At 39.7% G+C, this 14,966-nt stretch overlaps 2 protein-coding genes across 8 annotated transcripts in view; both read right to left on the bottom strand.

Moving 5' to 3' along the window:
• The window catches only part of TSG101 (tumor susceptibility 101), a 48,283-nt gene extending 39,364 nt beyond the window's left edge, over window positions 1-8,919 (bottom strand). For 2 of the 3 annotated variants that reach the window (XM_085011816.1, XM_085011814.1), the window contains exons 1-2: window positions 8,742-8,919; window positions 1,504-1,588 (exon numbers count right to left, since the gene is read on the bottom strand). Coding sequence is in view for 1 of the 3 variants with exons in the window: in XM_085011814.1 (XP_084867940.1) it covers window positions 1,504-1,588; window positions 8,742-8,783 (127 nt within the window). In the remaining 2 variants the exon portion in view is untranslated. Of the gene's footprint in view, window positions 1-1,503; window positions 1,589-8,178; window positions 8,283-8,741 lie in introns of all 3 variants that reach the window. The other variant, XM_085011815.1, reaches the window with a different exon arrangement.
• Window positions 8,920-10,126: 1,207 nt separating this feature from the next.
• The window catches only part of UEVLD (UEV and lactate/malate dehyrogenase domains), a 54,972-nt gene continuing 50,132 nt past the window's right edge, over window positions 10,127-14,966 (bottom strand). For 4 of the 5 annotated variants that reach the window (XR_002341551.2, XM_013994493.3, XM_021083261.2 and 1 more), the window contains 2 exons: window positions 14,711-14,834; window positions 10,407-13,385 (listed from right to left, as the gene is read on the bottom strand). Coding sequence is in view for 3 of the 5 variants with exons in the window: in XM_013994493.3 (XP_013849947.2) it covers window positions 13,218-13,385; window positions 14,711-14,834 (292 nt within the window). In the remaining 2 variants the exon portion in view is untranslated. Of the gene's footprint in view, window positions 10,274-10,406; window positions 13,386-14,710; window positions 14,835-14,966 lie in introns of those variants that run through there. The other variant, XR_014837220.1, reaches the window with a different exon arrangement.

The raw sequence follows: 14,966 nt of genomic DNA, 5'->3' as shown, positions 1-14,966 counted from the left end.
GGGTTTTTTTGTTTGTTTGTTTTTGCAAATCTAAACACCATAGCACAGTGTGGACAGGAGGGAGAACTATGCCCTAGGTTTGGAAAAAGACTTCTAGTTAATGACTTTGTTATTCAGGAAATTCAGGACTGATCTCCCCTCTGTTATTTTTCACTTCTGCCACTAGGCTCCTGTTTACAAAGCCCTAAGGTTGAGTGGAGTTTAGAGTGAGAGTCTCAGCTACAAAATCCAGCTCCTTGTCTTCAACTACTGAGGGCCTCAGATTAGGGAAGAGAAAGCCCTAGCACGTTACGTGTTTATAAGGACACAGGGTTGGAGAGATTATGTTAGGACTGGTGGGGCCGAAAAGACTATTAGAAAAAAGTCAAACTCTAAATATTGTCCCTTACTTAAATCACAACTTTATTTCATCTCAATAGAAGGTGAACACAAACTGTCACCTGCTTTACAGAATTAAGGACAATACTGTTTAAGTGTTTTCTTCATCTATAAAACAAAAAGGAGGAAGTTCTCTTGTGGTATAGCAGGTTAAGGATCTAGCATTGCCACAGCTGTGGTGCAGGTCACAACTTTGGTGCAGGTTCCATCCCTGGCCTGGGAACTTCCACATGCCATTGGTATGGCCAAAAAATAAGTGAAATGAAATGGATGGTCCAGAAGATAGTTTTGCAAAATGTGTTTGTAAGAATACAAAGAGATGCTCTGGGGAGAAAAAGGGTTCACTAGTTAATTAACTTTAGATATACTAAACAATATATTCTCTTCTCTCCCTCTGGGTATGGCACAACATATTTGCATATTAAAGGCTCTGAGAGGAGTTCCTGTCCTGGTGCAGTGGTTAACGAAACCGACTAGGAACCATGAGGTTGAGGGTTCGGTCCCTGGCCTTGCTCAGTGGGTTAAGGATCTGGCGTTGCCGTGAGCTGCGATGTGGGTTGCAGACACGGCTCAGATCCCGTGTTGCTGTGGCTCTGGTACAGGCCAGCAGCTAAGAGCTCCAACTGGACCCCTACTCTGGGAACCTCCATATGCCACAGGAATGGCTCAAAAAAGGGCAAAAAGACAAAAAGACAACAACAAAAAAAAAAAAAAAAAAAAAAGAGCTCTGAGAAATCTTGCTATAAAGAAACAGATTTAATTTTGTTTAATCTGTAAGTTGCTCAAACTTAAACCACAGAATCACCTCCACACCCACAAACCAACATTCTTCACAGCTATGGATACTACTTGGAGAAATGATGGACTAAACTGTCTTTAACATCACCTCTCGGTCTAAATTTGCATGGTTCTATGTTAGAGTAGTATTTTAAAGATAACTAGACCAACATAAGATGTTATTATTAGATCTTATAATTTCCTACCCCTCCCAACACTTTTTTTAGGTGAAAGTTCTGTCCTACAATGAAACAACCAACAAACTTAAAAGAAAAATGGGAAACCTACAATTAACAAAAAGAGTAAACTCAAAATTTAGTACTTGATAATTTTATTCTATAAACTCACCATATGAATCCAATACAGGTTTGAGATCTTTGTATAAAGTAATAACATTGACAGTTTCACGTACAGTTAGGTCTCTGTATTTGTACTGAAAAGGAAAATCATAAATGAATTTAGTTTAAAACCAACACACATACTTTACTACTAGGTTAATTTTCTTAAAATTTTATTTCCTTAATAGCACTTTTCTTAGAAGTATCATGGTTCTGACTAATCATTTTAACTAAAGACTCAAAGAACCTCAGCAGCTTTTCTCCTGCCACCTATTCAAACCTTTACCTCCATTTCAGCTCTTCCAACTTAAAGGGCCCTCCACCAAATCAAATCTTAATCACTCTCAAAGCTTACATCACTTTCTCTCTTAATGATGCCTTTCCAGACCTCCCTTCAGCCCATAACAATCTTTCCCTCTCCAGCATTTATTGTCAATACCAACCATTCTGCAATTTATCAATTGCTGTACTGTATTCCTCATGCTCCTGCCTTGCACCACTCTAGTTCAGGAAACTAGGAACCTGGTTTACACACTCTTGACAAATTAGGAAATCAGGAGATGGGGCTCCTATCCGGTCACAACACACAGAAGCTCCATCTGTGCACAGAAAGCTTTCAATCAGATTTCAGGGCTTCTCTCTTAAAAGGAACACTTCGCTATCCGCCCCCCCCACCACGCGTCAAATAAAAGACTACAAACTGAAACTAACAGAAAAGAGGAAACTAAGAATAAAAATAATGCGAGGAATAGAAGAAAACTACAAAAGAATGAAAATTAGTAACTTCAAAGAAAGAAGAAATGATATTGTATTCATGAAACAAGAACACTCAGAAAAGAAACGACTCTAGGACATAAAAATTGAGAGCAGAAACAAAACATACAATAGAAGGATTAGAATATAAAGTCAAAGAAATCTCACAGAGACCAGCACAAATAGACAATAAGGGAGAAAATACAAGAAAAATTAGGAAATAAATCCAGGTCTACTCAAAGGCATCTCTTCAGCATTTCTTGCCCTCTTTTGTCCTAAAGCATTGATTTTTTTCCATGCTATGGGATCAGTACTATTAGCACCTAAACACATCCTTCCTCCTCCTGTCTTATTCACACATTCCTGACCTCCCTTCCCCCTCCATCTATAACCAAACTTGTTTCAGTTTCCCTTTACAGCAAAAATTCTTGCAAGGAGCTTCTTACACTTACTCTGTGATTGTTCTCTTCCTACTCTCTCGTCTTAAAGCTTTTTGTTACAGAACATATCCAAAAGTAGAATAGTATTATTATAAATCCCCTGCTTCAACAATACACCTAGCTTCAACAACAATCAACTCATAGCCAATCTTATTTAATCCATAATTTCATTTACCTTTCCTGCCTCCTGTATTATTCTGAAGCAAATTATAACATCATATCCTATTACCCATAAATATTTTAGAATATTTTAATAGATTTTAGAATATTAGAATTTTAGTAGGTATTTAAAATTATCTTTAAAAGAACTTAATAAAACAACATGATACCATTATCTCACTAAAATAATGACTATTTCCTTATATCATCAAATATGCAGTCTTGGAGTTCTCGTCGTTGTCGTCGCTCGGTGGTTAACGAACCCAACTAGCATCCATGAGGACATGCGTTCGATCCCTGGCCTCGATCAGTGGGATCTGGCGTTGATGTGAGCTGTGGTATAGGTCGCAGACTCTGAATTGCTGTGGTTGTGGCACAGGCCGGTGGCTACAGCTCCAAAACAACCCCTAGCCTGGGAACTTGCATCTGCCACAGGTGCGGCCCTTAAAAAAAAAAAAAAAAGAAAGAAAGAAAGAAAGAAAGAAAGAAAAGAAAAAAAAGGAAAAAGACAAAAAAAAAAACAAAACCAAAAGAAACTGGTTCATTTATCCTAAAGAGGCTTCCATGGTTTGAATTTTGTTAATTGCTTCCCCTTGGCAGTTCAATATATGTGTTCCTACAGCCTTTGTATTTCCCATGAATTAGTAGTTGGATCTGGAAGTTAAGACCTTTTTCATAATTTTTTCTAAGTTTTACTTTTTTCCCTCTACTCTTTCGCTTCCCCCCTCCCTATCATTTTACAGGTGATGGTGCTTTTCCATCAGGCAGCACATGACATAGAGGTATCTCTCTTTGATGTTAACAACCACTAATGCTCAAAGACTAAAACCATTCTCTTCAAACCCACTCCAATCAGGCTTCCGCACTTCTCAATGAAACTGCTCATTAAGGTCACTAGTAATGGCCACCCGTGGCTACACGCAGGGGCCAATCCTCAGTCTTCGACTTACTTAACCTATCACAGCAGCATGTGATCAAGTACCTTCCTTCCTCTTTTTTTTTGTCTTTTCAGGGCCTCACTGGCAGCATATGGAAATTTCCAGGCTAGGGGTTGAATCGGAGCTGTAGCTGTAGCCGCCGGCCTACGCCACAGCCACAGCCACGCCAGATCTGAGCCGAGTCAGTGACCTACACCACAGCTCACGCCAAGGCCGGATCCTTAACCCACTGAGTGAGGCCAGGGATCAAACCCTCAACCTCATGGTTCCTAGTCGGATTCGTTAACCACTGAGCCATGATGGGAACTCCCCTTCCTTCCTCTTAAAGCCTATTCACTTGATTTGCAGGACACCACTGCTTGTTTTTCTCCTCTCCGTGGCTGCACCTTCTCAGTGTCTTTGCCGGTTCTTTCTCTTCTCTTAACCTCTGAATATTTTTAAGCCCCAGGGCTCAGTCCTTGGTCCTCTCCTTTATCTAAACTCGCTCTTTTGGTGATCTTCATGAATGGCTTTAAATACCATGTATACACTGGTAACTCCCAAAATTTAAAAATTCCACTCTGAACCTCTTTCCTGAACTCCAGACACGTATATCAAATCACCTATTTGTATCTCTACTTGGAATGTAAAGAATGTCAAATTTAACAACATTGCAATTGAACTCCGGGAATTCCCTGGTGGCCTGGTAGTTAAGGATCCGGTGTTGCCACTGCTGTGGCTTGGGTAATTACTGTGGCACAGGTTTGATTTCTATCCCAGGAATTTCTGCATGCCAAGAATGTGGGAAAAAAAAAAAAAACCCTTAAACTCTTTACCTTCCCCCCAAATCTACTCCTCTTACAATTTTCCATATCTATATTCTTACTTATAGTTGCTTAGGACAAAAGCCTTGATGTTATCCGATATCTCTTTCTTACACACCCACAGCGAGTCTGTCAGAAAATCTTGTTAGCTCTACCTTCAAAAATATCCAAAACCTGGAGTTCCCATCGTGGCTCAGCAGAAACGAATCTGACTAGCATCCATGAAGATGCGAGCTTGATCCCTGGCCTTCATCAATGGGTTAAGGATATGGAGTTGCCGTGAGCTGTGGTGTAGGTCACAGAAGCGGCCTGCATCTGGAGTTACTGTGACTAGACCAGTGGCTACAGCTCCAATGCGACTCCTAGCCTAGGAATCTCCATATGCCGAGGGTGTGGCCCTAAAAAAAAAAAAATCTGATCACTTCTCACTACCTTCATAGCTACTCTTAGATTACTGCAACAGCTCTTTAAAGGTGTCTTTGCTTCCACCTAATCTCCTACAATTTAGTCTCAGCACAGCAGCTAGAGCTATACTGTTAAAACAGATCAGTGGCTTCCACCACCCTCCAAGAACATGCCAAAGTGCTTACGCTGGCCTCCAAAACCCTTTAAAATCTATCAGCCCTTTATTTAGCACTGTTTCCCCTTGCTTCACTGCAGTCCAGCCTCCTTAGCTCCCTTTGCTGCTCCTCTTATCACGCATGACAAGCATCTGTCTCAGGGCCTGGGCACTTGTTTTTACTTCTTCCTGGAATGTTCTTACTCCAGATTGTTCCAGTTTGTTTCCCTGCCTCTTTCAGGTCTCTTAGAGACCTCAGAAAGGTCTTCCTTAACTATTCCATAAAATTGCAACCTATCCTATCCTCACCTTGGAGCACTCTATAACACTTTCCTGCTTTACTTTTCTCCAAAGCACTTAACAACTTCTAACATGCTACTTAATGCACTTACTGAGTTGTTTATTGCCTTCTAAGAGAATTGAAATTCCACAAGTGTAGTTTCTTGTCTGACTGTTCACTGCTGTTTCCTTAGAATCTAAAACAGTATGAAGTACATTACATCTTTAATGAGTCAGCTCTCTCCTACCTAGTTAGTAGTGACTCCACCTCTAGAAATGCTGCAGATATAGAATGTGAGAAAACAGGTAGCTGTCAGTATGTAAAATCTAAAACTTATTCATGTAAATCAAGATGGACCAATAGAATAATTATACCTCAGTTAACTGCAAAAATGATGAGGGAAGGGTCTTAAACTAAAAGTTATATTTAAGTTGAAAGCTAAAATAAATGCTCAAAGGAAAAAATATCTGTAATATGTAAAAAAATAATATGATGTAGTCAACTACACCTCAAAAAAAGATGTAAGTCAAAGCAAGTGGCCCAAAGTACAATGGTGAGTGGTGGAGGTCCCACCATCAGATAAAAAGTAAAGGACCATCACCCTAGCAATGTGTCTCAAAGTCCTAGGTTCAATTCCCATATTGGACCACACCCCGCTGAAAGGATAACTCCTGAAGCTAGCCCTCCACCAGCAAGAAGAAACTCTGCACATTGCTTCTAGTATCCTACTTACTATTCCTACCTGTCAATCTATTCACAGTCTGGACAGAAAAGATACTAACACTCAAAATTGACATCACCACTTATAAGAGATTCATTTTTCCAGATAGTGAGCCGAGAACCAAAAAAAAAAAAAAAAAAAAGACAGAATAGTTCACCTCTTCCCTGAGTCCTTTTTGTTCTTGGGACATAATGAGGGTAGAGGGAGGAGGAGGCAGGTGGAGGTATAAAATATACCTTCTAAAGATGTCCTGCCTCTGTTTTTGAAGGCAGGTTCCTCTACAGAAAGTTTAAGTATGGTTTTTAAAATTCAAAACCATTACACAGCAAAGCAGACCATTAAAATAAAAAAAATTTAAAAAAAAAAGAGGAAAACCCCTCAGAATGGGAGAAAAATCTTTGCAAGTGAAGCAACTAACAAGGGATTAAGCTCCAAAATATACAAACATCTCATGCAGTGTTATATTAAAAAAACCAAACTCAAGTGAAAAATGGTCAGATGCTCTAAACAGATATTTTTCCAAAGACATACAAATGACCAAAAAACACATGAAAAGATGCCTGTCACTAATTATTACAGAAATGCAAATCAAAACTACAATGATCTATCACCTCACAACATTCAGAATGGCCAACATCAGAAAGTCTATAAACATTAATGCTGGAGAGGGTGTAGATGGATGGGAACCCTCCTACACTGCTGGAGGGAATGTAAACCAGTGAAACTACTATGGAGGACAGTACTGAGGTTCCTTACAAAACTAAATATAGATCAACCATATGATCCAGGAATTCCACTCCTGGGCATACATCTGGAGAAAACCGTAATTCAAAAAGATACAAGCACCCCAACGTTCACTGCAGCAGTATTTACAATAACCAAGACATGGAAGTAATCTAAATGTCTACTGCCAGAGGAATGGCTAAAGAAGACGTGGTACATATATACAATGGAATATTACTTAACCACAAAAAATAATGAAATAATGCCATCTGCAGTAACATGGATGGACCTAGAGATTACCATACTAAGTCAAAAGACAAATACCATATGATATCATTTACATGCAGAACCTAATAAAAATGATACAAAATAATTTACAAAACAAATTCATAGACTTCAAAATAAAACTTATGGTTACCCAAAGGGGAAACCATGGCAGGGAGGGATAATTAGGAGGATGGGATTAACATATACACCCTAGTGTATATAAAATAGATAACTAACAAGGATCTACTGGGAAATCTACTCAATATTCTGTAATAACCTATATGGGGAAAAACGATGGATATTTATGTATATTTGATTCACTTACTGTACACCTGAAACTAATACATTGAAAATCAATACTCCAATAAGTGTTTTTTAAAAAAAATTAAAAATCAGTATTTGAAGAGTTCCCTGGTGACCTGGCAGTTAAGGATCCTCGCAGTTGTCACTGCTCTCTGGCTTGGGTCACTGTTGGCGCAGAAAAAGCATGCTGCAGGCGGCGCCCAAAAAGCGCCAAAAAACAAACATAAATACCCCATTACTTTCTCTTTAGAAATTATTGGCTTTTCGATCAAAGACTAGGGGGATGATTTTACTGGGGGAAAAAGTCTACTTTTCAAATAAATAAGTTCATGAATAACAGCGTGTTTTAATAATATTGAAAATTGCTTAAACCGCTTTCTACCATTCTTGCTTTGACAAAAGTACCTAAGCTAACCCGTTTAACTGGAGAAGACTGAACTTTCAACCACTTCACATACATCTTATTCCAATTAGCTTTGGTAAATTGAAAAAAACAAAACAAAACCCCAAGTTCACTCTGGTACCAGGTGCCTCATTTTAAGTGGTTGTCAAAATAATTCACAGCTTTAAATACAAAATGCCTATCGGCTTTTTAAAAAAAATGAAAGAAATACATTGGTCTTGAGCTGTGGAAATCAAACATTTCAAAACAAATAAATTCGCGTAATAAGAAACATACATTTAAGGGTAGTTATTCTCAGCAAATCAAAGTAATGGTAATGGAATTCTATTTATTCACCTGTGGTAGTGAGGTACAGGTATTTTGGCTTTTCAAGGCGTTTTTACTTATAATTGAACCAATGCAACAAACAGTTACTGATCTCCTGCGGGTCGGCTATTGAGCTGCGTGAGGAATACAAACTGAAAAGGACACAATCTCCGAGGGCGGGGAGGGAAGGGCGAAGACAGACGAGCCCTACATTGGGACATGAGTGGAGAAGTGCCCCAGACCGAGAATTAAGTTCAAGCCCCTCTTTGTGCTGATATAAAGTAAGACGAAACTATTCTGCCCCTCAGACTGCTCCAAACTCTCTCTCCCCGAAGAGAGGAGGGCGGGCGGCAGGTGGCAGGCGGCCTCCGCTCTGCGCCTTTGTTGACTGTCGCCGCCCCCCGCCGGCCCCGGCCCGGGAATTCCCCGCACCGGGCGACAGGTTTCCCGGGACTGGGAGCGTCGGGGGCAGCCGGGGACTACACGGGGCTTCGGGCCCGCACCGGGGGCTGGCTAAACTGGTCGGGCAGGCCCCGGCGGCGCGGAAGGGAGCAGTGGGCGCGCGCCGAGCGGCGAGCGCGCCGCGGCCTCACCTTGGACACCATTTTCTTGAGCTGGCTCTCCGACCCCGCCATGGCTGCCGCCTCGCGACTCCCGTCCCCGCAGGCAGAGGGTCAGCCGCTCCGGGGCCGCCCCAGGCCGCCCCACACAATCGCACCGAGGAGCCAGCCCCCCACCCCCCCCTCCTCTAACTACAGGAAGTCGAGTGCTACCACAGAGCTTTCCGCTTCCGTTACGTCACTTCCGAGGTCGGCGACAGAGGATGGGCGTGGGCTGGGCTTGTTCTGGCAGGGTCAGGTGCTGCAGATGAGGGCAGACCTCTTCCGAGGGTGGGAATTTGGGCTGAGGTGAGCTAGGCAGGTTATTCACAGTTGCCCTTAGACCGAGAGAGCAGGTGCAGGGACGGGAAGAAGCGCGATTATCTTGCCGGTAAACTTTAATGGCTGATTCATCAAGTGGGAAAGCACTAGACTGGAGTCAGAAAACTCTTCTGCCACTGATTTCTGATAATAGTAGGCAAGTGCACTGTTAGCTCGGGCTTCAGTTTTTCTCCCACTCTAAGATGAGAGGCTTCTTCACTAGGTGATGCCAGTGTCACTCTGATTATCAGGTTGTTTTTCATTTTTAAGCTTAAAAATTCACCATACTACATTCACAAGGGCAAAATGCAGAGCCCTCGTTTCACAGGAGACCATCTCCCTAAGTCAGACCTTCTCCTCTGTGCCCAGACATAGGTGATAATACAGACTGCCTTCTACCTTGGACTCCGTGTGTATACCAGGCTCTCCATTGTCAAAGTTCAAGTCTTTGCCCGCAGGCACATCTTCCGATCTTCATCGCCTTGTACAGTGCAAGAGTACATACTGTCTCAACTAAATTTCTACTACCCTTAAAAGTTCTTAATGGTCATTTATATTAATCATTATTATTGCACATCACCACCAGCTTTATAAGTACAGTGCTGTTCAAGGTACTGTAAAGCTTGGGTTTGATGGTGTAAAGAATGATTATTTAGGTGATTTAAGCATAGTGCTATGGAAGAATAGGCTTTGGTATTCTCTTCTAAATTGACATCTAAATGAAGGTCACATACACAGAGGGCCTAACTGAAGACAGGTGGAAGTATCATTACATTGATTGTGTGTGTGTGTGTGTGTGTGTGTGTGTAGGTATCTTTTTTTGGATATGAACACCATATATTGGTTAACCATACAGCTCCAGTCAAACCATAGGGCAGTCTAACCATACAGCTCCAGTCAAACCATAGGGCAGTCTATCCTTCCCTGCACCTTTTTTATGTCACTTAAATGTGGTTTTCAAGCTATTCTTAAAGTCAAAACTTAGCCAGGAGAGCTTTCAACTGCAGCAACTCTGCTTTTATCAATTAGAAGAGCACAAATAATACATTGTCTAAAAGTTTTCTTGTTAGGAAATACTTTAAAGTTCTAAAACAATTAAAATCCAATCTCAGAGGTCCCTGGTGGCCTACCAGTTAAGGATCCGGCATTGTCCCTGCTGCGGTCAGGTTCGATCCTTGGCCTGGGAGTGTCCACATGCCACGGGCCTGGCAAAAAAAAACCAAAATCTTCATTTTGCACTTAAGCTACTTAAAATGAAGGGACTGTATGAATTTATGTGAAAGAATCTTCTCAATCTGAATAAATTTCTTTCCACTCAATAAATTAGGAATCTCCCAGTAATTTTAAAGTAAAAGTTTATTATATTAATTATTCTTGATACTTAGGAATTTATGTAAATTGGAAAATAAAATCTCTCTGCATTACAATATCAGAGAAGCATTTTAATCCAAGCCCCACTAAAAACCACAAGAATAGACACTACATGATTTTGGAAAGATAAAAAAGTGAAAGTTAACAGGAGCATCATGAATGTCAAATTATAACCAAATCATAGGTGGTGGTGGTACTACTTCTTGACTTGTATATACAACTTACAACATGATTTATAATACTCAACACTCAAGGAAATATGACAATTACTTCTATATTGTAGTCTTCTGTAGGGCAAGGACTATTATTACTCATCTTTGAATACTCAGATTATAACACAGTACTTGGAATAATAGTAGATACCCAATAAGTATTGTATTGACATGTTCCTTTTAAAATAAATGTAGTGAACTCTTAGTAATTCATCTGTTTATACACTATCTTAGATTATTGTTCAAGAGCATAATTAGGTGTCTAATATGAGAAAATGCTAGTTTAAAAATACTAGAAATGGTCCTAGTAGTCTTATTTTCCTATTTCATACAAAATGACAGTGAGGATGTACTTGTTAGAGTAACACCAAAATAAACTACCAATGAGGTGAAATTACACAGAACTAACGCTCATCTCTTCAAATGTCTGATGTTTTTATACTAGTTGATTCTGGTGGAAACCTTTCCAAGCATTATTAAATACTCTTCTACTTTCTTAAACATGGAATACTGAATATAATTTCACTCTTTATGATTTAAGTTCATTATTATAAGCATCCATCATTATGCTAAATTAGCATTAGTTTGTTTTCTCTCTACCTAGGATGTATCTGCCCTTATAAATCACCTGGCTCCTATCTCAGTAACCAGGTTTGGGTTGATCTATAACAGGCTTTCAAAGCACCTGGGACTTCTTCGCAGTACTTATTATACTTGGAATTGTACTTTTATTTATGAGATTTGACTACTGTATCTCCCATACTAGAGTATAAGGACCATGAGGGATTGTACCTAGTCCAGGGTTGCTCACCACTACATCTACAATGCCTAATATAGCACCCGGTGTACAGCAGGCTCCCAGTCAATAGTATCTGATGATTAAATAACTAAAGACCTACCTCAGTGCCTATTCCCCTCTGCTATTTGCTGAGGGCAGGTCTGGGAAGTCGGAGAATCAGTCTTTCTAAAAACTACTTTGAAAAAAACCTCTACATGAGAATGTAAGAGTATAGAACCCCAGCTTTAGGGTCTCGTGGTAACTATTTTGGCTGTTGGGCCTTTTACCTCTTCTAGTGCTTAGAAAAAATAGAGGTTGTGTGGATAAGTGCACAAGATCTTGAGCACTAAACCTCAATTTCCTTCTCTATAAAATGATGATAATAGTTCCTAACCCAGTGAGTTATTGTGAGGATTAATAAATAATCCCGAGGAGTAACAATAAAGTGCTCATCACACTGCCTGAAATATTAGACGTGTTGATGGTAGTTGTTGCTATTAGTTGTGTGTCACATTCATAATAATATGCTATGTTTCACATATAAAGATATTGTTATCGACCCATCACCAAAGCAAAAGTACCCTAAGTCATTTTTTCAGGAGCAAAGGATTTGCTCAGAACCATTAGCCCATCCAACCTCTCCCCATTAAGACCAATGGCTTTCATGAAAGCCTCATATATTAGTTTTAAAGTAAACTGCTTGGCTTTCATTCATAACCTATTTCCACTAAAAAATAAACATTTTTCTATGGTTCTACTAATGTTACAGTGAGCTCTTGAGATGTTGGAGATCTTATAAAGCCCAGGAAGAGACTATAGAAAATTCTAGAAAGTATTGTCCCAGTGGAAATTAAACTACACTTTTTCTTCAGATATTAAAAAAAAAACCTTGATTTTCCTTTTTACTATTTTAAAGGGTAAATTAAATTTTTAAATTAAAATTTTAACTTTTTACTATTTTAAAGTACATGTAAAGTTCTTTTCCATTTTTAGGGGTAGTTAATTAATTTGAAAAAGGAAAAAAGATCCTTTATTACCATTACTACCAACTGTATTTTATTTTATTTTATTTTTATTTTTCGCGTTTTTTTTAGGTCTGCACCCACAGCATATTGAAATTTCCAGGCTAGGGGTCAAATTGGAACTACAGCTGCTGACCTATGCCACAGCCACAGCAACAGGGGATCCGAGCTGTATCTGTGACCTACACCACAGTTCACGACAATGCCAGATCCTTAACCCAGTGAGTGAGGCCAGGGATTGAACCCGCATCCTCATGGATACTAGTCAGATTTGTTTCTGCTGCGCCACAACGGGAACTCCCCCAACTGTATTTTAAAGAAGAAACATTAATAGCTTAAACTGTGGATCCTTTGAATGTACAGCTAGCAGATATTATAATCCATACTGGGCTTTTAGCTTATCATGCTTATTACAACAGTCAGAGCAATTTTCTTTTAAAAAATGTATCACTTTCAAAACATTCTCAAAGTGCTGAATGTGCTAGTTGAGGGTATAATTTTAAAACGATGCATATTACAGATGAATGTTTATCTCTGCTGTAGGTTTAAAGAACAGTATAGATATTTCAAGAACGACAAGGAAAATCAGATTTTTTTCCTTCTCATCTAACTACCGAGGGATTCAAATTACAGAGCTAACCAAGAAACCACCTACCTTAACCAAGCAGTTTGTAAGGAAAATAATAAGATATAGGAGTCCTCAACCCTATATATATGCTGGTAAAATTAAACAACCTTTCCTCGCAAGTAACTCTGAACTTCAGAATCAAAGTTTTAACTGTTGTTGAAGACCATGGATTGAGGACGCACTGCTTTGGAGCTTCTCAGTCACTCTATCTTCTTTCACTCTGGTCTTAATGACTTCACACACTCCACTGGTTCCAAGGATGCAAGGCAAACTTAAAAACACTTCGGTATTTATATCATAATATCCCTGAAATTTTAGAAAAAAAATGGTATTATCATAGAGCTGAATCACTGCAAAAAAGTTAATATTATAAATATGGATACTTCCTTGCTTTTCTGATCCTAGTAGTAAAAAGTGATGCAAGCTGAACGTTAAAAACTTTTTTGTTCATTTACTTTCTAAACTCGTTATTGTCTCAGAAAATTATTGTGAGATAGGACGAACTGGGTCAAGGACATCCCCTTTATAAGGAGGCAAGCTGGCCCCCTGCAATTCAGTAACAGGCTGGAAGTTAAAAAAAAAAAAAAAAAAAAAAAAAAAAAAGCCTGTCAGAGTAGATTCCCAGGGGAGGGGCTTAGCATGGGCTCTGAGTGCAAATTCAGTGACCTGTTTTAAATTTTTTCTTCTATGTTTCATTTCCCTCCTGGTATCCCTAAGTTTTCACAAAAATTTGGTAAGCATTCTGTTTCTTGTCTTAGGTGTACTTCAGGGACTTTATACTTGGGATAAAATGGTAAAGGACAAACTGAACTGGAGAAGCAGACTGACCAGCTAAGACCAGTTGGCACATCAGTCTGGGATGACCTGGTTGGCTGAGGAGATAAATGACAACCAGAGAAGTTTATGGATTATATAAATGTTTTTGGGGGATTCCAAAAATTACAAAGGGGTAAAGGGCAATCTGATAGACGTCCAGACTACCCACAGCCAAGCAGACCAAACTGTTTCCTCCTACATCTTAATCTAAAAGCTGGTGATACTGAAAACATCTGGGTTACACTGTGAACAGCACTTTTTCTGGTTTTATATTAATAATATAAACATTTTAAAATATGATGAGTTCCCATCGTGGTGCAGCGGTAATGACCCCAACTAGTATCCATGAGGATCCAGGTTAGATCCTTGGCCTCGATCAACAGGTTAAGGATCCAGCATTGCCACAAACTGTGGTGTAGGTCACAGATGTGGCTTGGGTCTGGTGTGGCTATGGCTGTGGCATAGGCCGGCAGCTGCAGCTCCATATTCGACCCCTAGCCTGGGAACCTCCATATGCCACAGGTGCAGCCCTAAAAGGTAAAAATAAATAAATAAATAAAAATAAAAATATGATGAGAGGAGTTCCCATCGTGGTGCAGCAGAAACGAATCCGACTAGGAACCATCAGGTTGTGGGTTCAACCGCAGGCCTGGCTCAGTGGGTTAAGGATCTGGCGTTGCCGTGAGCTGTGGTGTAGGCCGTCGGCAACAGCTCTGATTAGACCCCTAGCCTGGGAACCTCCATCTGCCACAGATGCAGCCCTAAAAGGACAAAAGGGTTAAAAAAAAAAAAAAAAGAATGAGAATCCCAATTACCTTTGCTAAAATCGATACAGAATGCACTTTCCTTTTATCATTCACAATACTGTCAACCAAGTCAGCTACTGACAGTCCAACAGACCAGGATCTTTGACCTTTTACCCTTAACAGTTCCATGGCTCTAGATAATAAAAACAAAAATAAGACACACATACAAAACATGATTTCAGAAAATGCACAAATATATACATTTAGTTTTAGCTTCTACTTACGGTATTAATTAGATATTTTTATGACACAGGAGTAAGAGTTA

This window comes from Sus scrofa, chromosome 2 (genome assembly GCF_054392235.1).
Source record: "Sus scrofa isolate SSC_HxYL_T2T_F1_AM1 chromosome 2, Sscrofa_HxYL_maternal_Yorkshire_Landrace_v2.0, whole genome shotgun sequence".
In the NCBI taxonomy this organism is placed as follows: Eukaryota; Metazoa; Chordata; class Mammalia; order Artiodactyla; family Suidae; genus Sus; species Sus scrofa.
This window is presented reverse-complemented; position numbering and strand designations above follow the sequence as displayed.